This window comes from Desmodus rotundus, chromosome 2, assembly GCF_022682495.2.
Source record: "Desmodus rotundus isolate HL8 chromosome 2, HLdesRot8A.1, whole genome shotgun sequence".
In the NCBI taxonomy this organism is placed as follows: domain Eukaryota; kingdom Metazoa; phylum Chordata; class Mammalia; order Chiroptera; family Phyllostomidae; genus Desmodus; species Desmodus rotundus.
The window spans coordinates 109,078,308-109,101,829 of record NC_071388.1 but is presented as its reverse complement, the minus strand read 5'-3'; the positions used below and the strand labels follow the sequence as shown (position 1 = coordinate 109,101,829).

General features: G+C 46.2%; 1 protein-coding gene and 2 pseudogenes across 4 annotated transcripts; 2 read left to right on the top strand and 1 right to left on the bottom strand.

The window, feature by feature from the left end:
• The first annotated feature begins 3,365 nt into the window (after positions 1-3,365).
• On the top strand, positions 3,366-3,809 carry LOC112313176 (small ribosomal subunit protein eS25 pseudogene; annotated as a pseudogene). Its single transcript, XR_011650804.1, has one exon. The product of XR_011650804.1 is annotated as a small ribosomal subunit protein eS25 pseudogene (transcript).
• A 7,775-nt stretch (positions 3,810-11,584) lies between these two features.
• On the top strand, positions 11,585-20,945 carry PROC (protein C, inactivator of coagulation factors Va and VIIIa). Of its 3 annotated transcripts, none has more exons than XM_024569591.3 (9): positions 11,585-11,661; positions 12,967-13,053; positions 14,271-14,437; positions 15,942-15,966; positions 16,085-16,222; positions 16,389-16,523; positions 18,495-18,634; positions 18,957-19,074; positions 20,272-20,945. In XM_024569591.3, the coding sequence occupies exons 1-9, from the start codon at positions 11,616-11,618 to the stop codon at positions 20,847-20,849; spliced, it is 1,434 nt and encodes a 477-aa protein (XP_024425359.2). In that variant the 5' UTR covers positions 11,585-11,615; the 3' UTR covers positions 20,850-20,945. The 3 variants fall into 3 exon arrangements, with proteins under 3 accessions (XP_024425359.2, XP_045059046.1, XP_045059047.1); XM_045203111.2 differs by having other exon boundaries at positions 16,085-16,246; positions 16,365-16,523; XM_045203112.3 differs by having other exon boundaries at positions 11,607-11,661; positions 12,963-13,053; positions 16,085-16,246; positions 16,365-16,523.
• Positions 20,946-23,175: 2,230 nt separating this feature from the next.
• LOC112313184 (U2 spliceosomal RNA) lies at positions 23,176-23,283 on the bottom strand (annotated as a pseudogene).
• Between the last annotated feature and the right edge of the window lie 239 nt (positions 23,284-23,522).

The following is a 23,522-nucleotide window of genomic DNA, read 5'->3' as shown; positions in this document are numbered from 1 at the left end:
CCTCGACAAAATATAGGCAAACCGCATCCAGCAATACATTAAGAAGATCATCCACCATGACCAAGTGGGATTCATCCCAGGGATGCAAGGATGGTACAATATTCGCAAATCCATAAACACAATACCTCACATAAACAACAGCAAAGACAAAAATCACATGATCATATCAATAGATGCGGGAAAAGCATTTGATAAGATACAGCACCCATTTCTGATAAAAACACTCAGCAAAGTGGGAATAGAGGGAGAATTCCTCAACATCATACGAGAGACCTACAGCCAACATCATACTCAATGGAGAAAAACTTAGAGCTTTCCCACTAAGATCAGGAACAAGACAAGGATGCCCTCTCTCACCACTCCTATTCAACATAGTATTGGAAGTCCTAGCCACAGCAATCAGACAAGAACAAGAAATAAAAGGCATCCAAATTGGAAAGGAAGAAATGAAACTGTCACTGTTTGCAGATGACATGATAGTGTACATGGAAAATCCTATAGACTCCACCAAAAAACCACTTGACCTAATAAACGAATCTGGCAAAACAGCTGGATACAAAGTCAATACTCAAAAATCCAAGGCATCCCTTTATACCACCAATGAAACTGCAGAAACAGAAATCAGAAAAAAAGATCCCATTTGATACAGCAACACGAAAAATAAAGCACCTAGGAATAAACCTAACCAAAGAGGTAAAAGACCTGTACTCAGAAAACTACACAACACTGAAGAAAGAAATTAAGGAAGACACAAACAAATGGAAGCATGTACCATACTCATGGATTGGAAAAATGAACGTCATCAAAATGGCCATACTACCCAAAGCAATTTATAGATTCAATGCAATCCCTATTAGAGTACCCATGACATATTTCACAGATATAGAACAAACATTTCAGAAATTTATATGGAACCATAAACGACCGCGAATAGCTGCAGCAATTTTGAGAAAGAAGAACAAAGCAGGAGGGGCCACAATACCTGATATCAAACTGTATTACAAGGCCACTGTCATCAAAACAGCCTGGTACTGGCATAAAAACAGGCCCATAGACCAATGGAACAGAGCAGAGAGCCCAGAAATAAACTCAAGTCTCTACGGTCAGTTAATATTTGACAAAGGAGGCAGGAGCATAAAAAGGAGAAAAAATAGCCTCTTCAACAGATGATGTTGGGAGATCTGGACAGCTACGTGCAAAAAAATGAAACTCGATCACCAACTTACGCCATACACAAAAATAAATTCAAGATGGATAAAAGACTTAAATATAAGTCGTAACACCATCAAAGTCCTAGAGGAAAACATTGGCAGGAAAATCTCAGACATTCCACAAAGCAACATCCTCACAGACATGTTCCCTAAAGCAAGGGACATAAAGAAAGAATAAAGAAATGGGACGTCATCAAAATAAAAAGCTTCTGCATGGCTAAAGAAAACAGCATTACAATAAAAAGAGAACCAACGGTATGGGAAAACATATTTGCCAATGATACCTCAGACAAGGGTCTGATCTCCAAAATATATAAAGAACTCACACGACTCCACTCCAGGAAGACAAACAACCCAATTAAAAAATGGGCAAAGGACTTGAACAGACACTTCTCCAAGGAAGATATACAGAGGGCCCAGAGAGATATGAAAAGATGCTCAGCATCACTAGCCATCAGATAGATGCAAATTAAAACCACAATGAGGTACCATCTCACACCAGTCAGAGTGGCCAACATAAACAAATCAACAAACAAATGTTGCAGAGGTTGCGGAGAAAAGGGAACCCTAGTGCACTGTTGGTGGGAATGCAGACTGGTGAGGCCACTGTGGAAAACAGTATGGAATTTCCTCAGAAAACTAAAAATGGAACTGCCCTTTGACCCCCAATTCCGCTGCTGGGATTATACCCTAAGAACCCTGAAACACCAATCCAAAAGAACCTGTACACCCCAATGTTCATAGCAGCACAATTTACAATAGCCAAGTACTGGAAGCAACCTAAGTGCCCATCAGCAAACGAGTGGATCCAAAAACTATGGTATATTTACACAAATAGAATTCTACACAGCAGAGAGAAAGAAGGAGCTTATACCCTTTGCAACAGCATGGATGGAACTGGAAAGCTTTATGCTAACTGAAATAAGCCAGACAGTGAGGGACAAATACCATATGATCTCACCTTTAACTGGAACATAATCAACAGAAGAAAAAAGGAAACAAAATATAACCAGAGACATTGAAATTAAGAACAATCTAACAATAGCCAGAGTGGAGTGGGGAGGGGATAGTGGGGAGAAGGGTTTACAGTAGCTACTATAAAGGACACATGGACAAAATCAAGGGGGAGACTGGAGGTGGGAGAGGGAGATTGGTTTGGCTGGTGTGGGGTGGAGGGATGGGGAGAAAATGCAGACAACTGTTATTGAATAACAATAAAAACTTTTAAAAAATTATGTTGTACACCTGTAGGGTAAGTAGAGGCAGGCTGGCTTCCTCACCCAGGTGTCTGGGTAACAAAGGGAAGCAGTGTTCCCATAGCCTTGCAGGGGCCTGTTAAGTAGTGTTCTCATAGCCTTGGGACTGGCCCAATAAACTATTCCCATAACATGAACTGGGCTCGCATGTGCAGAATTATGTTATGTTATATAGTTTTCTGGCATATTTCTGGCTTTGTTTTCCTCTAGTATTTAAGCAGGTAGGGAATCACTGCTGGATCCCATGACAAGTACCACGCTGGGGAGCGCGGGCCACAACATGTGCCACACAGAGACATGTAGGGGGACACACAGCTTGTAGCATGCATGGCTCACCCACCCTTGAATAAAGGCATGTCAGACATCCCAACAGTTCCATGAATATTTTCTGTTTGCCCAAATGCCATGGACCTTCCAGGCCTTGAATGGTCACAACACAACACATAAATGTAATACAATGTTATATGTCAATTATATCTCAATAAAACTGAAAAAAAGCAATGATGTCTCAAAATAAAAAATCAATTGTATTTCTATACACTAGCAACGAACAGTTGTTAAGTTGAAATCATTAAAGTGCCATTTACAGTAGCATTTTAAGTACATGAAATAAGTATGCATAAGTTTAACAAAATATGTTCAATACCTGTACACTGAAAATACCAAATATTGTTTAGACAAATTAATAAAGACCTAAATAAATGGAGAGAAATACTATTCTAATGGATCAGAAGACAATACCAAGATGCCTCTTCTCCCCAAATTGTTCTGTAGAGTCTGCTCAGTTCCAATCAAAATCTTAGGAAGCATTTTTTTCATATACATTCACAAGCAGATTCTAAAATTTGTATAAAGTCCTGTTCGTCCAACATTTTCTCAGGTAGCAGTGAGATCCAGTGCTCCTCAAGGTCCACAATGCCGCCCAAGGATGACAAGAAGAAGAAAGATGCTGGGAAGTCTGCCAAGAAAGACAAAGACCCAGTGAACAAATCTGGGGGCAAGGCCAAAAAGAAGAAGTGGTCCAAAGGCAAAGTTCGAGACAAGCTCAATAACCCAGTCTTGTTTGACAAAGCAACATACGATAAACTCTGTAAGGAAGTCCCTTACTACAAGCTTATAACCCCAGCTGTTGTCTCTGAGCGACTGAAGATCTTCAGTTCCTTGGTTAGGGCAGCCCTTCAGGAGCTCCTTAGTAAAGGACTTACTAAACTAGTTTCAAAGCACAGAGCTCAAGTAATTTACACCAGAAACACCAAAGGTGGGGATGCCCCAGCTGTTGGTGAAGATGCATGAACAACAGGTCCCACCAGCTGTACATTTTGAAAAATAAAACTTTATTAAACCAGTAAAAAAAATAAAATAAAATTTGTATAAAAAGGCAAAGGGCCTAAAATTTTGAAAAAAGACAAGACACTATCTGGTTTCACGACTTAGTGGAGTCTTATAGCAATTAAGCAATTAAGACAGTATGATACAGGCATAAAGATGAACAGGTAGATCAATAGAACAAAATAGAGTGTAGAAGTGAACATATACATATATGGTAAATTGATTTTTGACAAAGTGTCAAGGTAATTCAGTGAGGGAAAATATAGTGTTTGCAACAAATGGTGCTGAACAATTAGATATCCATGTACATCTTTTTATGGCCTTTGTTTTGAAGTCTATTTTGTCTGATATAAGTATTGCTACTCCGGCTTTTTTTTTTTTCCTGTCCAGTTGCTTGGAATATTTTTTTCCCCAACACTTCACTTTCTGTCTGTGTAGGTCTTTTGTTCTGAGGTGAGTATTTTGTAGGCAGCATATATACTTGTCATGTTTTCTTATCCATTCAGCTACTCTATGTCTTTTGATTGGAGCATTTAATCCATTTACATTTAAGGTTATTGATAAGTACTTATTTATTGCAATTTTACTCCCCTTGTACCTGTGTTCCTCTCTCTCTCACTCTTTTTCTTCCTTTTCTTAAAATAGTCCCTTTAGCATATTTTGCGGTGCTGGTTCGGTGGATTTGTATTATTTGAGGCTTCTTTTGTCTGGGAAAATCCTTATTTCACCTTCTATTTTAATTGAGAGCCTTGCTGGATAGAGTAGTCTCAGATGCAAGCCTTTGTTTTTCATTACTTGGAATATTTCTTGCTTGTAGTGTTTCCATTGAGAAGTCAGCTGCTAGTCTTATCAGGGCTCCCTTGTATGTTACTTCTTGTTTCTCCCTTGCTGCCTTTAAGATTCTCTCTTTGTCTTGGAATTTTATCATTTTAATTGTGATGTGTCTTGGAGTAGTCCTCTTTGGGTTCCTCTAGACTGGGACCCTCTGTGCTTCCTGGATTTGTGTGTCCTTTTCTCTCATCAAATTAGGGAAGTTTCCCATCGTTACTTTTTCAAACAGGTTTTCTACCCCTTGTTATTCTTTCCCTTCTGGTCTCCCTATTATACAGATATTATTATGTTTCACATTATCCTGCTGTTCCCTAAACCTCTCTTCATTCTTTTTGAGTCTTTTTTTCCTTTTCTTGCTCTTTCTGGGAGTTGTTTTCTACCTTGTCCACCAGCTTGCTGATTCGATCCTCTGCTTCATCTAGGCTGCTTTTGTGTTCTTCAATTCAGAAATTGTATTCTTTATTTCCTCTTGGCTCTTGCTGATAGTTTCTATTTCCTTTTTCATGTATATAGTTTGCAGTAAGTTCTTCATAGTTTCTCTGTAGTTTCTGGTAGTTCTCAGTGAGCTAAGTGAGCTTCCTTATAACTGTTGTTTTGAACTCAATATCTGATAGTTGACTTGCCTCTATTTCATTTGGCATTCTGTCTGAGGATTCCTCCTTCCCTTTCATTTGGGGTTTGTTTCTTTGTCTTCCATTGTTTGTGAGATTCTTCTTGTTTGCCTCTGCGTCTTAAACCAATCTGTTCTGACTCCCCGAGTTTGTGGTATGAACTTCTATGGTAAGAGACCTGTAAGATTCAGTGGTTCAGTCTCCTTCATCTCCTGAACTTGCTGCTCTTGGGACGTTGTTTATGCTGGCTTTTTGGATGTAATTGGGTTTTGATTGTTGTTGGGTCATTCTTTCGTGGGTCCTTCTCTCCAGCTGTTTGACTGAGGGTTGCTCTGCCCACCACGTCTTGTGTGCTGTTGTGCAGGTGCAGTCAGTTAGTGCTGAAGATGATTCTTCTGTCTGTCCAAGGTTATAAGGCTTCTCTCTCACTATTGTTCAGTTGTTTGTTCTGGGTGATTTCTCCACAATTTAGTTGTAATTCTAGATTGGTCCTGGAAGGAGGTTAGTGTGGCTTCCATTCACTCTTCCACCATCTTGCCAACCTTGTTTTATTGTGCTTTACTTCATTGCACTTAATAGTAGTTGCATTTTTTTAGAATTTGAAAGCAAGATCATCCTTTAGCAAAAACATTACAGCTCACTTTATTTTGTTGATCTGGAACTGAACCCGCATATCTCTGAGGCATGTCAGCAAAATGGGATTTACTCATTCAGTCTCAGAAACTCTAAGTAGAGAGAAGGCTGGAGTTGGAAGGAACACCCAAATGCTAAAATTGGGTGACCAGAGGGGGTCAGAGGAAACTGGGAAAATGGGACCAAACAGACCTTTTTAAAGTTGGAGTGGCTGGGGCTGGAGGGTGGGGGAAAGGGTGCTCTAGATATCCATGTACAAAAAAAAAAAAAAAAAAAGTAGATTCCTGCCTCTTACCACACATAAAAAATAATAAATTAAAAATGGGTTTGTAATAGTGGGGAATTGTAACCCATCCCACCATTCTTTTGACATTGTTTCTGTAAGTGCCGAATCTGGCTAATGTGTAGCTTGTGGATAAACAACATACTTGTAGAAGAATCCTAGGAACTAACTTCAAAAGACACAGACTCTGACCTTCAGCCATCCCAGCTCTGGGAGATTTGCTGACCTTTAACCATGGAGACAGGATGACGTAAATCCAGGATGACTTGAGCCAGGATGACTAAACCAGGATAGCACACACTGGACCATTACTTGCCTTATCAGAATGGGCTGTTCTCATCTGTATGTAGAGAACCTTTCAACCCCTTTCCTTGGTCTCTTTGTTTTGTTCCCCTCTCCCTCTTTATAAAAACCTCTGCCTCTACTGAGATGTGGAGATGGGCTTTGAGATGAACCCCCCATTTCCAGGCAGCCAGCACTTAAATAAACCACTTTTCTTTACATTAGCACCTGTCTCTAGAGTATTATTGGCTTTTGACGCAGCGGACAGCCAGACCTGCATTCAGTTACAAGTTGGAGATCTAAACGTAAAAGCTAAAACCATAAATTTTCTAGAAAAAAACATAAGAGAAAAACCTTTGTGATATTGGGCAAAAATTTCTTAGGTAGGACATAGAAACACAAATTATAAAAAATATTGATAATTGGCCCTGGCTGCATGGCTCAGTTGGTTGGAGCATTGTCTCATACACTAAAAAGTTGTGGGTTCAATTTCCAGTCAGGACACGTTTCTAGGTTGCAGGTTCAATGCCCTGGTGGGGGTCAGGGCATTTGCAGAAGGCAACCAATCAGTATTTCTCTCTCACATTGATGTTTCTCCCTTCCTCCCTCTCTAAAATCAATAAATATATCCTAGGGTGAAGATTAAAATATTTTTATATTGATAATTGTACTTCATCAAAATTAAAAGCATTTGTTCATTAAAAGACATTGTTAAGTAATAAAAATGCAAACCACAGACTGAAAAAATATTTGCAAATACTTATGAAACAAAGAACTTGTTACCAAAAAGTAATTCCCATTCTATTCCCAGTAAGGGCACATGCCTGGGCTGCGGGTTTGGTTCCTGGTTGGGGTACACATGAGAGGAAACCAATCAATGTTTCTCTCTCACATAGATGTTTCTCTCCCTCTCTTTTTCCTTCCTTCCCCTATTTCTAAAAAATAAATTAAATCTTTAAAAACAAAGTAAACATGTGTGGGGGTTTGGCTGGGGTGGGGTGGAGGGATGGGGAGAAAAGGCACACAACTGTAATTGAATAACAACAAAAAATTTAAAAAAAAAAGTAAACAGATACTCACCACAAGTTAGCATTTCATAGAATTTCATTCCTAGGTTTTTATCCAAGAGAAATGAAAACATATACCCACACAAACACTTGTATATGAATGCTCTAGCAGCTTTATTTAATAATAGCCAAGAAGTGGTGAATGGGTAACAATTCGTGGTACATCCATATAACGTAAACTATTCAGCAATAGAAAAAAATAAACTACTAATATACCCAACAGCATAGATGAATCCTGCCCTGGCTGTGGCTCAGTGCATTGGGCATTGTTCTGCAAACCAAAAGGTAGATGGTTTGATTCCCAGTCAGGGTACATGCCTGGGTTGTAGGCCAGGACCCTGATGTTTCTCTCCCATTCTCCCTCTCTTCCTCTCTATAAAAATACATAAATAAAATCTGTTTTTTAAAAAATAGATAAATGTAAAAGTTTTATGCTGAGTGAAAGAAACCAATCTTAAAAGGCTATATGTTGTAGGATTCCATTTCTATGCCATTCTAGAAAGAGCAACAGAAATCAGAGCAGTTGACGCCAGAGACTGGGGAGTTGAGGGGCACAGGGAAATTTTTGAGGGTGATAGAAATGCTTTGTATCATGATTGTTGTGGTGGTTGCACTATTACATATACAAATAATTATATATATTTGTCATATATTTGTGAATTTAATTTAATCTCCAAAACAACCAGCAAATGTGAAGGCTATTATTAGCCTCATTTTACAGATGTGGACACTGAGGCCCAGGGAAGTTAAATAACCCAGCCAGGAAAGAACTACATTGAGGTTGAAACCTGTATAAGCTGGAATCCAAAGATGAGGTTTGAGTACCCCACCACTGATGCCATCTGATAGTTTTGTCTTTCTGTTTTTTCCCCCACAACTTCGCTTATTCCTCTGCCTGCATCCTCACAAATTCAGTGAACTCCTGCACACAGATGCTCCTCCTCTCTTCAAAACGCAGCTGACTCTGATTCCAAAGTCTGGCTCTGGCATCTGGATTCACCCTGACTGAATGTGGGCCCGTGTGGGGTGACACACATCTGGGGAATGACACCTGCAGTCTGGCAAGGTGAATTAGCATTACCCATCAAGCTGGAACATGGCCTGGCCCCTTTCACGGGACTGGAGCAGTGTGCCTTGCTGGAAACCTGTTGCAAGTGAGCAGAGACACCTGGATTTCTGGCAGCACTCTCCAGGTGATGTCAGCCTTTCAGAGCCAACAGAGCTTGAGAATGGTTGGGAAGGCCTTCCCTGCTTCAGGAAAGGGACCCACACCTCACATACTGCCAGCCCATGAGAAGGCCATGACACAGGTCCCACTGCAGCACCCAACAGGCCAACACACACCAAGAGCTATGCAGGACGAGCCCTCCCTTCCTTCTCCAAGCATCTGGAGGCCTTGGCAGACCCCCAGCACTGGTCACTTCTCCCACTGCAGCTGCCCTGGCTCCTCTAGATGCCAGTTCTTTGGGCATCTGTGCTTGTTTGGATGTGGATGCCTCAGACAGAGCCTTTATGCAGCTTCAGGATTAGTGTATGGACATGGACATGGAGTCAATCCAGTCCCTGCAGCCTGACAGGGTATTCACTAGGCATTTTCCATTCCTGTACCAGCTGCCCCATTTCTTCCATACCCTGCCCCTCTATATTAGGCTGGGAAGCAAATGGAAGGTGAGGAATTTGCTGGGGGACGGGAAGGGGTCCCAGTGAACACTCACAGTGCATTGCACTTGGTAGGCAATGTGATAGGCAGGAGGCGAAGTGGACGTGGGGAGAGCCCATAGCACTGATGGCCATAGACTTACGGAGGAGGACACCTGGAGCAAAAACATGGGTGCAGGAAGCATTTCACAAGCTCCCAGATGTGCAAGCTGCCTCTCATGCATGGTCACACATGTGGTCTCCTTGCCTCCTGCCTCCATCCCTAGAGAGCTGACACAGACCTCACAAACAGCCACTGGGTCCCCACTTTCCAAACTCTGATACATGCCCCCCCTCCTCCACCCACCTCACTTCCAATACCCAACCCCTGCTCATCTCCTATACCTCCAGCTCCCTCCCCATCTAAGGGTACTCCCTCTGACCTGGGTCCTCCTGCCCTCTGATGCCCAGCTGTAAGCTCCACCTCCTCCACGCAGCACTCCCTGCCCACCCTCCTCCAGTTTGTGCTGACTTCCCTCTCCTCTGAATCCCAGGAGCATTGCCATCTCAGCTGCCAGCCATCCTCCACCCTGCGGCCCTGCCTCATTAGACTTCTACCCTGTTCCTCTTGCTTTCTTGAGTGGGCCGTGGGGGCAGCATGAAGGCGTTACATCTCCACAGCCCAGACACAGTGCTGTACCTCAGTAGGAGGAACACAAGCCACTCCAGCCAAATTAAGGAAACTTAAGGAAAGAGAGGATTTCCTAAGAAGGCAGGGGTACCCTCATGAACCCAAAGCCAGGGTGTGACCCATTCATCTCCTTTGGCTTTTCCAGGTCTCCATAGTCTCTTGCTCAGCCTCTCTCTGTACCTCTACACATTCCTTCTCATTGCTTCCTCTACTTTGAGCCCAAACATCAATGCCCAGACCCTGGCTTCAAAGTTTTCTAAGTCCAGAGCTCACAGTGGAATGAGAGCAAGTAAGGGCTCTGAGGCCCTACTCCTGTGGCCTGGGAGAGAGACTGATTTTTTTTTAAAGATGTTACTTATTTATTTATAGATAGAGGGGAAGGGAGGAGAAGAGAGGGAGAGAAACATTAATCAATGTGAGAGAGAAACATTGATAGGTCGCCTCTTGCACATGTTCTGACTGGGGACTGAACCTGAAACCCGAGCATGTGCCCTGACCGGGAATCTAACTGGAGACTTTTCGCTTTGCAGACAACACCCTACCAGCTGAGCCACACCAGTCAGGGTAGAAGAGACTCTGATTGACCCCTGGGTCTAGTGACTTCCCTGTGTAGTCACGAAAGGCAGCGGGTCAGGATCATGTGATCCATGCAGGGGCTGGAACTCTGAGGAGTATGGTCAAGTAAGTCCTCCAAGGAGGGACAGGATATGGAAGAAATGGGGGCACCTCTGGGACAGCAGGTTCAGGGACGGAAGATGACTAGTGAATGCTGACTGGCTGTAGGGCCTGGGCCACAGCTCCAGGTTGGAGCCTTTATTTCTGCCCTTTCCTCTTTGGCATCTGGGCCATGTACTGACTTCAGTCTTTCCAGAATCCTGTTTATTTTTCTCACTTGTTCACAAAGGTGTCCAGGAGGTGCCAGAAAGACCTGGGTTCTAATTCAGGCCTGGTACCCACCAGCTTGGTGAATTTAAGCAAGTAACAATATTTCCGAGTGTCAACATTGACAAAACAGAGGTTATAGGAATAGCCATGTGAGGTTGTGGGGGGAGTCATAGGAGTGACTGGAGCTGAGGATCTACAGAATGCTCAGCACCCATATGGTAAGGACCCTGAGAGTCACGTCTTTTCATGTTTTTCATCTCAAAATTAAGAAATTTGGGTGGCACGTCAGTGTGTTTTTTATACTGACATGTAAAATAGATATATCATAATAATGGCAGGGTAGATTTGGTGAAATATGGAATCATTACCAGTCGTGCTGAACTGGGGCAAACTGCAATATCCCCCTCTGCAAAATGGGGACAATGTCCCACCTTCAGCTAGCCACTAGGAGACTAAAGTAAGACCACATCTGTACAGTTTTTTTTTAATCCTCACCCAAAGATATGTTTTTATTGATTTTAGAGACAGAAAGAGAGAGAGAAAGATCAATGTAAGAGAGAAACATCAATTGGTTGCCTCCTTTTTGCACCCTGATCAGAGATCAAAACCTTAACATAGGTATCTGCCCTGACAGGGGATTGAACCTGCAACCTTTATGGTGCAAGGGAAGATGCTCCAACCAACTTTACCACTTGGGCTGTTCACAGTTTTGATGGTGCCTGTCCTTCACCTCCCTGCCTCCTAGATTGCACCACTGGCGAGTAAGGTGGGCTTTGGGCAAATCAAGCCATCCTGAGCTGGGAGTGTGTTTGTTTATCTGTGAAGAGGGAGGCCGCAGCACTGAGGGCCAAGCAGGCAAATATTTGCAGTTGAGGATTAACTCGAGTTCCAGGCCGTCATGGTGGCAGGAGGGCGCCCAGGCAGTTTCTCCAGGGCCCACCCCAGTAAGTCCCCTTCCAGGCAGGTTTGTGAGGTGGGCTGCAGGAGGGCTGAGCAGGGGTGAAAGCTAAATCCTTGAGCCAAGATTTGAGAGGATGGCTGCAGTTTAGGGTAAAGGGAAATCAGGGCTCTGCCACCGGCCAGGCCAAGGCACTGGTTGGCAGTCTTCAGGCCTGGGTGCCATAGTTTCAAGGGCCCTTCTTCCCAGGTTTTAAGGCAAGTGGAAGTCAGCGGAGGGCCTCCAGGGCCTAAGACTTCAAAGGGCACAAGGCCATCGCCAGAGGCAGCTTAGAGCCTGGGGCCCTCCATTCTCCCACCCCACCCCCACTTCTAAACCTGGGCCTCTGGTTTAAACAAATATCAGAACCAGCCTCAGAATCAGTGCTAAGATGGAGAGTGTTTGGACAGGGTGCAGAGTGGCAGGCAGGTCTGCCCACTCAGTCTTGGAGGCAGTGGAAGGCTCCTTGGCTTGCAGTTGGCAGGGCTACCTCTTTGGCCTTGTGGGGCACCCTTGCTTTGGGGCATTGTTTGGGGCCTGGAGCCACACAGGCTTAAGTCTGAGCTCTGCTTCCTCCTGGTTGTGGGTTTTTCAGTTCGTTACTTCACTCCTCTGAGCCTCAACTTCCTCCTCCATGAAATGGGGTTGCTACATTAAGCCCACATCTTGAGTAGCTGTAAGCCTTAATTGAGATAATAATAGCTAATGTTTACTGAGCATTTGCTATGTGCAAACCATATTTTAAGAGCTTTATGTAGATTAATTTATTTAATTCTCACAATAACCCTATAAGGCAGAAATACAGTTTTTACAAATGATGAAAATGAGGCATGGAGCATTTGTCTCTTGTCCAATGTTGCTGTCCTGGAGCTGGGATTTGCACCAAGTGGCCCGACTTGGTGGCCTGCCCTATGAACCATTTATAAATTCCAGGAGTGTCTGATAAATGTTAGCTATTACTCTTGGCCTGGCCAGTAGATAAGAACCCTCACCACAGAATGGGGAGGTTCATGAACATTCGGGTGCACCTGCCACGGCCTTTCTGTACTAAGTCCCCTTTGATTGTCACCAGGACTCCATACCCTTTCCACTTTCTCTCTTCCCCCCTTAAACTTGGAGTAGCTGGTATGACCTTGGCCCCATATGGAAAAGGAAATTGAGGTGCCAGGTGGCTGTCTGCCTAGTGGACAGGGATTCCCAACCCCAGCTTTTGCCCCAACAATCAGCAGACATGGGAGACTCCTGTCTAGGGGCCAGCAGGAAGAGCAGGGACTGGTGGGGTTGCCAGAGCTCAGAAGTCCTCCTCAGACAGGTATCAGCAATTCCAGAATGTGGTGGCTGGCAAGCCTCTTACTGCTCCTGACCATCCGGAGAATTTCCAGCACACCAGTTACTCCTGGTAAGGCCACTACCCCTCACCCCCACTCCCTAGGACCCTGGGGCCTTCAAACCTTCCACCATTCCTCTGACCCTCAGGCAGGCTGAGTTAGCTGTTGAATGCAGCAGCAGCCTCCCTGACTACAGAGCAGAGTGGTGTGGTGAAGGCAGGGAGCCCCATCAGCACAGCTCCTCCTTTCAACCTGGGAAGTGGGTCACAGAGTACCCTGAGCCTTTCCACTCCACTCATCACTCCCTCAAATGTGAAAGTCCTAGGCCCAAGCCAGGCCAGGCTAGTCCACATCAGAGTCACACTATCCTAGGTGTCCTGTCTTCCTGAAACCCTGCTCCAAACCCCTCCTCTGATTCCCACAGCCAACAGGAGGAGGCAGGATGCTGGGAAGGCCTGCAGGCAGAATGGGCTGCCTCATTTATTTGGCAGCCACCCCTTTCCTCCTCTGGCACCACAGAGGCTGTTCCTTGCACTTATACCTCTTCTTGAGCTACTTCTCTGCCTGGGGTGCCTTTCCTCCTCCCCGCACCACCACCCTTCAACTCCCACCTGTGACCACTTGATTCAACTGTCCAGACTCAGCTCAGGAGGTATACCTTCCTTTCCTGGCCTTTGCATGTTCCCTCAAGCTTCTCTTCTGCACTCCCCTGACTTGAATCCCCCATCCAGCTGCCCCCTTTCCCCAAGACAGACACCTCCCAGAGCCCAGGAGACATTTGTTGATACTGACTGGGTAACAGGTCTGTTGCCCAAAGGGAGGAGCATGGGAAACACTCAGTGAGGGAGGAGGTTGTGGAAGGGAGGTGTCTAGACAGGGTTGCACAGCTATATTCAGAGAACAATGAGACTAATTTAACTTTGTGTTCTTGATAACAACCGCATATGGCATATGACTTTGGATGTTCATTTCTGTGCCAGGCACTGGATTGTTTTACTCAGTACAGTAAAACATCCTCAATTTGGATGAAAAACTGAGGTTCAGAGATGTAATGACACTGGCTTAAGGTCACACAGACATCAGGTTGGGGTTCAAAGGAAGATCTGAATGGTCAAGTCTCCTGTCCTCCAGCCTCTATCACCTCTTCGAGTGAAGGAAGAGAGCAGAGGAGAGGGGAGAGATTCATGACCTGGAATCATAAGTCCTCCCCAGGTTCACCCCGGCTTGGGCCCCCACCTCAGGCCCCTCCACCAAAGTGAGCTCCCCCCCCCACCCCTGCCCAAACCAGACTCAGTGTTCTCCAGTAGTGAGCGGGCCCACCAGGTGCTACGGATAAACAAACGAGCCAACTCCTTCCTGGAGGAGCTCCGGGCCAGCAACCTGGAGCGGGAGTGCATGGAGGAGATCTGTGACTTCGAGGAGGCCCAGGAGATCTTCCAAAATGTGGATAACACAGTAAGACCACCTGTCTGGGTCCAGAAGACAAGGCTGAAGGGTGGGTTGGTGGCTGGCTCAGGCCTGGAAGATCAAGATGAGAGTGACCACTTAGGTCATCTTGGGCATCTGGGGATGCAGTTGGTACTAGCCCCTTTGCCCTCATCTTAGGACTGGGTGAAAAGAATGAACAGAATACTAGCTTTATCGTGTATGTGTACTGCAAGAGACAGAGCTCTGCAATCAGCTCCAGGAAAAAAGGATTTGGGGAAGCCTTAGGCTGAAGTGCCCACCCAAGTCTACTATAGGTGCTCACCCCCCACCTGCAGCTGGCCACCTCCACCTCACCTGTTCTCTCCCTCTGTAACCAAAGGGCTACCATCTCTCCTCCCACCCATGAACCTGCTCAGGGTGTGTGACCAAACTCCCTGATATCTGCCCACATATGTTACTGCTGTGTGTCAGTTCATAGTCTCAAGGGGCAAAATCTGCTTGCTTAGGGGATCTGAGGAAAGGGTCTATGTCCTCTCTGGTCCCCAGACCTTGTGGTGGTAGCCCTGAAATGGAAGATGGACTCGGTAAGAGAGGTGGCTTTCCAGTACAAGTCTCAGAAACCCTCCATCCCCAAGTGCCCACTTTAGCTGCTAGGACCTGGGAGTTGTGCCACCTGTGGTCCCCCCATGCTTTAGAGGTATACTTCCTGGTCAGGGCTTCCTAGGCTGAGGGTGAGCTCTGGTCTGCTCCCTCTCTTGCCCTCAGCCGCTAACTCCTTGAATAGATTCCCCTGCCTCTTTTCCCAAATGGTCTCGACAGACACCAAATGATATTCTTCAGACACAATCTGAGCCCATCACATCTCTCCTGGGCCCTTCACCTCACCATAAGGTCTTTGTGTAGGCACGGCAGAGCTGATGCTGCAGGGGGGGTTGATGATATAGGCATCAAGCAGTGGATTTCAGGGTGTGGTGGTCCCAGACCAGTAGCAGCAGCACCTGGTTAGAAAAGCAGACCACTGCCCCAGATCTTCTGAACCAGCAATCTCTGTCTCACCAGTGAGATCCTAGAGCTTGCTCAACTTTGGGAACACTTGCTTAGGAAAAGACCACATTCAGGAGAGGTCCAGAAAAGCCACGAAGAGTGAGTGACAGGGACTGGAAGGAGGCAGAGCAGCCAAATGGCCCATTTCATTGAGCCCATTCATTGCAGAGACTGTGTGGTAGCAGAAGGTGAGGGAGCAGGCCTCCAGCTGCGCAGGGTGGTGCTGGGCAGGGTAGGGTGTTGTTCACAGGATGTGGGGTGGAGGTGGGCAACAGTAGGCAAGGAGGAACTGGCCTTACTCTGGGCTCGGGTGCACTACCGGGTGGTTTCAAGCAGAGTTTGACCCCTTTTGGTCAGAAGCCTTTTTCTCCCCTGCCCATTTAGAGGCTGCCAAGCCCTACCTGGGCCAGACCAAGGAGGTGCCCTACGGGCTTCCCATATACACACCTGGGCTAATGGCCCCTGATGTGGCTCCTTCTCTCCACAGCTGGCCTTCTGGTCCAAGTACCTGGGTGAGTGCGCTCTAGACACCTGAATGCAGTACCTGTGCCCTTCAGGGTCTCTGGACCTCTGTGGGGAGGTGGATGTGGCTGGCAGTACCAGTGACACATCCTAAACTCCATAACACAGACGACGACCAGTGCAAGGTCCAGCCTCTGGAGCACCCATGCAACAGCCCGTGCTGCGGCCACGGCACATGCATCGATGGCATCGGTGGCTTCCACTGTGACTGCAGCAGGGGCTGGGAGGGCCGCTTCTGCCAGAACGGTGAGGGGCCCACCAGGCTAGGTGGTAGGCTGAGTTCCAGAAAGCAACGGTGGGCGTGCATGTCATAAGGAGGGGTTGAGGGGGTGCGGAGGAGAGAGGTGGGTAGGGGGGAATGGGCACACAATCCTACCTCTCCCCTAAGATGCCCTACTCGGGTGTCATTCAGAAGTGCGTTTCTCCAACTGCTCGGTGGACAATGGCGGCTGCGCGCATTATTGCCTGGAGGAGAAAGGCCAGCGCTACTGTAGCTGCGCACAAGGTTACCGGCTGTGGGACGACCACCTGCAATGTGAACCCAAAGGTGAGCCCACAAGCTGGGCAGGGCGGTGGGGCCCAAGGTGTATCTAGGGCATGAGAAACGAGCAGCAGTGAGTCCTACTGAAGGAAGACGGGCTGCCCAAACTCCAGATGCCCTAGGCCGGCTTTCCTCCTCCTCTTTTCATTATTTGCCCGCCTTCCTCCAGGTGACCCTGCTCACCTTGAGGACAACTCCAGGAGCCTGAGCCCATAGGTAGCTCATCTCCAAAAATCTGAGCCAACACAGGAGGCCAGGCCTCCAGCATCTTCCTCTATCTATCTTGGATGGCTTTATTTACCTAAGATGCTTTGCGCAACCCAGCATTCCATTTCCCCCTTCAACTGTGGCTTCTCTGTGGAAAGACAGGAACCCATGATTTTGCCTTCCTCCATGTTTTGCTTTGTATAGATTTTAATTTTCACCAAATTTGTATATGTATTGTACAAAGAAGACAGAGTTTTACAACTCTTACAATGAATATCAGCAGGTTGTTCTTCACTGTGGGTATTCATTTATTGTGCAATGCCCTTGGTGGACCCTTTGAATGTAGAAATTCATGTCTTCCAGCTCTAGGAACATTTCTTCAGTTGTTTCTTGATAACCTCCCTTCTGTTTTCTCTTTTCTATTTCTAGACCTCCTATTCTCAGATCTCTTCCTCTCAATGGACCTATTTTATTGTCTCTTCTATTTTCCATTTCCTTGACATTGTGTTCTTCTTTCAGGGAGCTTTCCACAACTTTATACTCCACTCATTTTACTGCACACACAAAGAGTTCTAACTTTGTATCCTGAATTAATTTGTTTTCATAGGAAGTTGCCTAGTGGAGCTGTTGGCCTATGGGCTTTCTTGCAAGACCATCAGAAGGACGACGTCACTGGTGGAACCCCTATTGCCCAGACCCTTAGGTCTTCACTTTATTCTGCTTTCTGACAGGAATCCTTCAAGCTCATGCTTGGGTGGTTCCAGCCTGGCTTCCTGCTCCTCAGAGGAGGGCAGGGAGGGAAGCTGATGTCTGGATAGTCTGCAGATATCTGAGTGACTCCCTCTGTATGTTACTCTTTCTTGTGGCAGTGCCCAGAGTCCCCAAAAAACAGTCTCTGTTTTACCCTCTGCAGAGAATAATATACCTAAGGCCTCCTGGGGGGCGGGGGGTAGGGCAGTGAGAGAGGAGAGTCAAGTCATTTGTGAGTCAGGACAGAGGTCTAGGGCTCTCACAGTTTCTCTTATAAACTCTTAACATTCCTGTCTGCAGTCCTACCTCCACGTCATCCTTTGGAGGCACCAAGCCTTCTTGTGGTTTTGTGGTGAAAAGCAGTCTGTACCTGGCATCCGCTATTACTAACTGACCTTTTTTGCTTTTTCAGTCAGCCAGTGTCCATATGCTACGCAGCTTCTGGAATTTTGTTGCTGTTGTCTCCTCTCCATTCCCTGTTACTATTTACTTCTCCTGCTAATGGTTTTCCACTGCCATACAATAATTCTAAATCACTCAGCCTAGCTGAATGGTCCATCCTGAGCAAACCCCTGAGTTCTCTGTCAGGTGCCCCCTCCTCTTGGCAGAGGACCTCACCACAGTGCTCAGAGCTACTTTGGGGCTCTCCAAGAATGCCCACCTTCTTCTCTCCATAATTTTTAACCTCTGTGAGGAGCTTGGCAGCATCCCAACATGAGACCTTATTTAATGTATCTCAGGGATTGCCTTCAACAGCCCTGGGGAATACTGAACTTGGAGAGGTTTAACAACCTACCCAAGGACACACAGCTAGGAAGTAATACTGCTCGGTCTGACTCTTGTTTGTTGACTGACTATGCTGAGGGAATTTGCAAGTTGATGTATTTGTGAGTCTAACCATCATTTACTCCTTGAACCTCACAATGTGGCAAACTAGTCTGCAGGCAGGAGGTGGACAAGGATGGAAGGGCACTCTGGGGGTAATGCATGGCAAGCTCTCACCACCTCCCCCACCTTCAGTGAAATTCCCTTGTGGAAGGCCATGGAACCCAAAGGAGAAGAAGAGCAAGACCTTGAAATGTTGCACAGACCAAGTAGACCAAGTAGATCCACGGCTCATCAATGGGAAATTGACCCTGCAGGGAGAGAGCCCCTGGCAGGTGAGAGGAAGGACAGCAGCCTGGGAGTTCCTGCTTGGGATGCACAAAAAGGGAGGTGCTGCCTTCGCTTGGAGGGGTGAGGAGAGGCAAGTGCTAAAGGCACTAAAGGGAACAGGCCAACTCCATGAACTGTGCAGAAATAGAAAATGCCAGAAAAGTGCCTGAAGTACATGCCACATGGCCAGGGGACCCAGGAAAGGCTGACTTATGCTTCTAGTACCTCAGCTTGAAAACCAGCCAGGGTCTGTGCTGAGACACAAGGACCCAGACTTGGAGTTGTCAAAAGGCAGTGCTGTGATGTCACCACCCACTCCCATTCCAGGTCATCCTGCTGGACTCAAAGAAGAAGCTGGCCTGTGGGGCAGTGCTGATCCATACCTCCTGGGTGCTGACAGCAGCCCACTGCATGGAGAATTCCCAGAAGCTCATCGTCAGGCTCGGTGAGGGGTGCAGCCAGGCAGGAGGGGGCCACCAGACTTCCCAGGGAGGGTTGGCACAAGACAAGCCAGCCTCATTTGGGGACCCTATCCCTGAGGAGTTCTTGAGTTCTACAGAAGGTATTTAGGGGACAGAAGTCTATTTGTTCCCACCCTGCCACTCCTGTGGTCGGATTTTAGACACAGTGACACCTGGTATTTTGCAGGTAGGGGATTCTCAGGTGCCATCTTCAAATCTGGGCCCAGGTGTTTATACACAAGTGTTTGCAAGTAAGGGGGGTACATGCATACAAGCCTCCTCTTTCCCACTCATATGCAGCTGGCTGTGTGTGTGCACCTCCAGCACCCTCTGGCATAGACCCACAAGGCACCCACATAGCCTGGCCTCAGGGTCATGCTTCACATAGACTGACGGGAGTGGGCCTGTACAGCAGGGCCCAGCATCTGCCACTACAGCCAACTGCTTCCCTGCAACAGCTCGGGGTCCCCCATGCCTAGGCCCCACTCTGTGCCAATTTCTAAAGGGGGTTCTTACTCCATTCTTTATGCAAAAAAGAAGGAGAAGTTGTATTAACAATGACCAGATTCACATACTCTACAATTACCTGCAGCACAACCAATGGCCTGTGCCCTGTAGTGAGGCTCTGCTTGAAATTTCTAGGCATCCCCCAACCTTGCAGAAACCACCAGCTTTGCCTGAGAGGACCTTGTCTTTCATGTGTGACCCAGATCTTTCTTCCCTGCAGAGCCTGGACCCTGTTGGTCTTTCTCTCTGGGCCTTGCTGCTCCTGCCCTGCCCCCACCATGGCATGTTCCTGCCTTGTGCTTAAGTCAGGCACCGCTGGTCATGCCTCTGCTGCCCCAAGAGTCTGTCTTTCCAGCTGCAGTATCCCATTCTCCTTGTTGCTCTGCTTTGTGTCCTGGATTTCTAGGGAGTCTTGGGTTTCCCTGCTGACAGACCACTGCTACTTACTTCTCCAGCACTGTTCTATCTGTGACTCCTACATTCAGACCAGCATTCTGTCCCTTTAGGGTAGATGCCCATGGGCTGTTACCCTTAACAGGGAAATGAAGTACAGACATGTGGACCGTGGTGAGGCCTAAGATATGCAGTGACCACTCCAGCTGTGGACCCACTGCCTGGCCCCCAGCAGGTCCTGCATCCCCCAAGTTCACTCTGACAGCCCCTCTGTCCTGCAGGAGAATATGACCTGCGGCGCAGGGAGAAGTGGGAGGTGGATCTAGACATCATGGAGGTCTTCGTGCACCCCAACTACAGCAGGACCACCACTGACAATGACATTGCTCTGCTTCATCTGTCCCGGCCTGCCCCCCTCTCGCAGACCATTGTGCCCATCTGCCTCCCTGACAGCGGCCTCTCAGAGCGCGAGCTCACCAAGGTTGGCCAGGAGACAGTGGTGACAGGCTGGGGCTACCGCAGTGAGACCAAGAAAAACCTTACCTTTGTCCTCAGCTTCATTAAGATTCCAGTGGCCCCTCACAATGAGTGTGTCCAGGTCATGCACAATATGGTTTCTGAGAATATGCTTTGTGCAGGCATCCTTGGGGACCCACGGGATGCCTGTGAGGGTGACAGTGGGGGACCAATGGTTGTCTCCTTCCATGGCACCTGGTTCCTGGTGGGCCTGGTGAGCTGGGGTGAGGGCTGTGGGCGCCTCCACAACTATGGCGTCTATACCAAAGTAAGCCGCTACCTCGACTGGATCTATACTCACATCAGAGCTGAGGAGGCCTCCATCAACAGCCAGGTGCCCTAGCATCCCACCCACTATGTCTGGATCCTAGAGGCCACTCTAGAATTGGAACTGGCTATTGAATGGCAATATGTGTGACATTAAAGGGTCATGCAACAAGCACACCAGCTGGTGTTCTGTTTGTCTGTCCATCCCTTTTCTGGGCTGCTCTGGAGGGAAGTAATATTTATTGAGCATCTGTATATCCTATACCTTATGAACAGGATCTTATTTAACTCCCACAGCAACTCTGGGTTAGGGAAGAGCAGATCTAAGTTTTGTGGGGTCTGAAGCTGGTAACATCTGGGGGACTCTCTTTATGAAAAAGAAAACTGTGACTTCAAAACTGTAAGAGCCCCCCCCAGGGACTTAGAAGGGGCCTGTGCCAGTCAGAGACCCTGAAGCTGAAGTTGTACAATAAACCCAACACTGGAGGTAGAAACTTTTAACTCATAGTACACAGGAGGAAACATGCTTAGGAAGGCTTACACAGTAGATTCAAATCTGTTTCTAAAACCTAAATGCTGCTGTCTGTTCTGCACTGGTCCTGGAGGGCAGTCATTCTGAGCACTGTAGGCGTGTAGGCCATCACTGGCCCTTTGAGGGAAGAAGTGAGACCTAGAAGGTGTTGGTTCAGCCCAGTAGCTCACAGTGCAGTTGGGGAAGCTATTCGAGAACAATGTTACACAATCATGAATAGCAATAAGCAAGAGGCTCTGTCTTGACCTGGCTTTATAAACATAAATCAATGAGTCAGAGGAAGAAGTTAGGATGTACCTGATAATAAAGGATAGTGGTAAATCAAATCTGACACAATTGGTCAAAAGTTCTAAAGTTAATCTAACTCTCTGTGTGGCCTCAGGCAAGTCACTTCCCTTCTCCAGGCAACAATAAATGAGGGGATTAAAATGAGAGTAGTGGTTCTCATCCTGGCTGTACATTTGACTCCCCTAGGGAACTTTTAAAAAACATCTATGTCCATTCCCACCCTTAGAGATTCTGGTTTAACTGATTTAAGGTAGGAGATCCAGACACTGACTTTTTTTTAAAACTCCCCAGGTCAATTTAATGTGCGACTGGGGTTGAAAACCACTGCACCGATGGTCTTTAAGGGCCTTTTCTACTTGGGTAGGCACTAGTTCTAAGACTCTTAAGGCCAATGAGAATAAAGACTAGAGTCTCAGAAAGTATAGCACAAGTCAGTCAACAGTAAAGGGGGCTGTGATTTGTGATTATATCCAGGGTGTCAGTAGCACAGCTGCTGTTTACAACGAGAGGGGACATCAGGACCCACTGAGAAAGTTATCTGTGGGTAAGCACAAGAAAAGAGGCATGCCTGAGATGGAGCCTACAGCAGTCGCCTTCTTATGGACCTAGGAAAGGGATAAGTAGAACTACTTGGAAGTGGGAGGAAGCCAGGCCCAAGTCATGAACCAGTTGCTAATTAGTGTCTTGGGCCAGTGCCCCCAACACTTGCAGTGGGACTTGATGGATTGAGACAATGACAGTGTGCTGGAGGTATTTGCCCCAGTTAAAGACTCCCCAGGTGGGTTTCCTGTAAACATGGTTAACTAGCACAGGCCAGATAACTTCTGGAATGACAACATGAAATCTGCCATGCTGGCCAGTGAAACTAGTGAAAATTAGAAAAACAAACATTTAGAGTCTATGGACATGGTCCTAAGAGCAAACAAAGCAAGAACAGAAATACAGCTTTTAAACCAACACAAGAAAACTTGATCTGTCCAATAGAAAACAAGAGAATAAAAACAAATAACCTGCATAAAAATCAATTGCATTTCTACATATTAAAAATGAACATGTGGGAATCAAAATTAAAAACATAATATCAATGCCAATGACTTGTAGAAAAATAATATAAATGGAGCCATTTTGAAATGGAGTCGGACCTGTCAGCCCAGAGAAACTGTGTTGCATATCTGATGCCTCAAACCTTTGGATATTAAAACAGGGAAAAATAACTTTCTGACTGGGTCTCAAGCAACCTCGTGTCCCGAAGAACTGTTTGCAAAGATAACAAGAAAGCAATTATGACTACCAGACTGAAAATTGAAGATATTCTTTAGAATCAACATCACTGTGTTAGCTTATCTATAGCCATAGCAATTCCTTCTATTCATGTAATTGTTCCCCTTCCCTTTCTCATAAACACCCATTGCCATGGTCTCCTAATCAGAACACTGTTTGGGCTCCTGCCAGAATCAGTGCTTCTTGAAAAGGTATTTTTTTTTTAATCTCAAATAAATGCCTGTTATGTCACACTTTGACCTTTTATTTTTAGGTTAACCAATTCTAAAGAAAATGAAGTGCTTAGCTATAAATTTAACAGAATATGTACCAGATCTATGTGATGGAAATTATAAAATACTGATAAAAGAAATTAAACTGATAAGAAAAGATACCACACTTGATCTTAGCCAAAAGGCCGAGTAGCTATGATAAGAGAAATTAAAGAAGACCTAAACACATGGAGAGACATACTGGAAGACAACACAGAGATGTCAATTTTCCCAAAACTGATCTATAGGTTTAACACAACTCCTATCAAAATCCCAGCATGGATACTCTAGTTTCTCTTCAGACCGTATAAATTTTCGCCTTTTAAAAAATCCCAGCATGGTATTTTGTAGACATAGATAAGCTTACTATGAAATATTTACATTCAGCCCTGGCAAA

Excerpts from the sequence above, each read along its gene's own strand:
- PROC (XM_045203111.2), top strand. The coding sequence starts at position 11,616 with ATGGTGGCAGGAGGGCGCCCAGGCAGTTTCTCCAGGGCCCACCCCA. Across the intron at positions 15,967-16,084 it reads CTTCTGGTCCAAGTACCTGG|ACGACGACCAGTGCAAGGTC; the intron begins GTGAGTGCGCTC and ends TCCATAACACAG. Across the intron at positions 18,635-18,956 it reads AGGGAGAGAGCCCCTGGCAG|GTCATCCTGCTGGACTCAAA; the intron begins GTGAGAGGAAGG and ends CTCCCATTCCAG.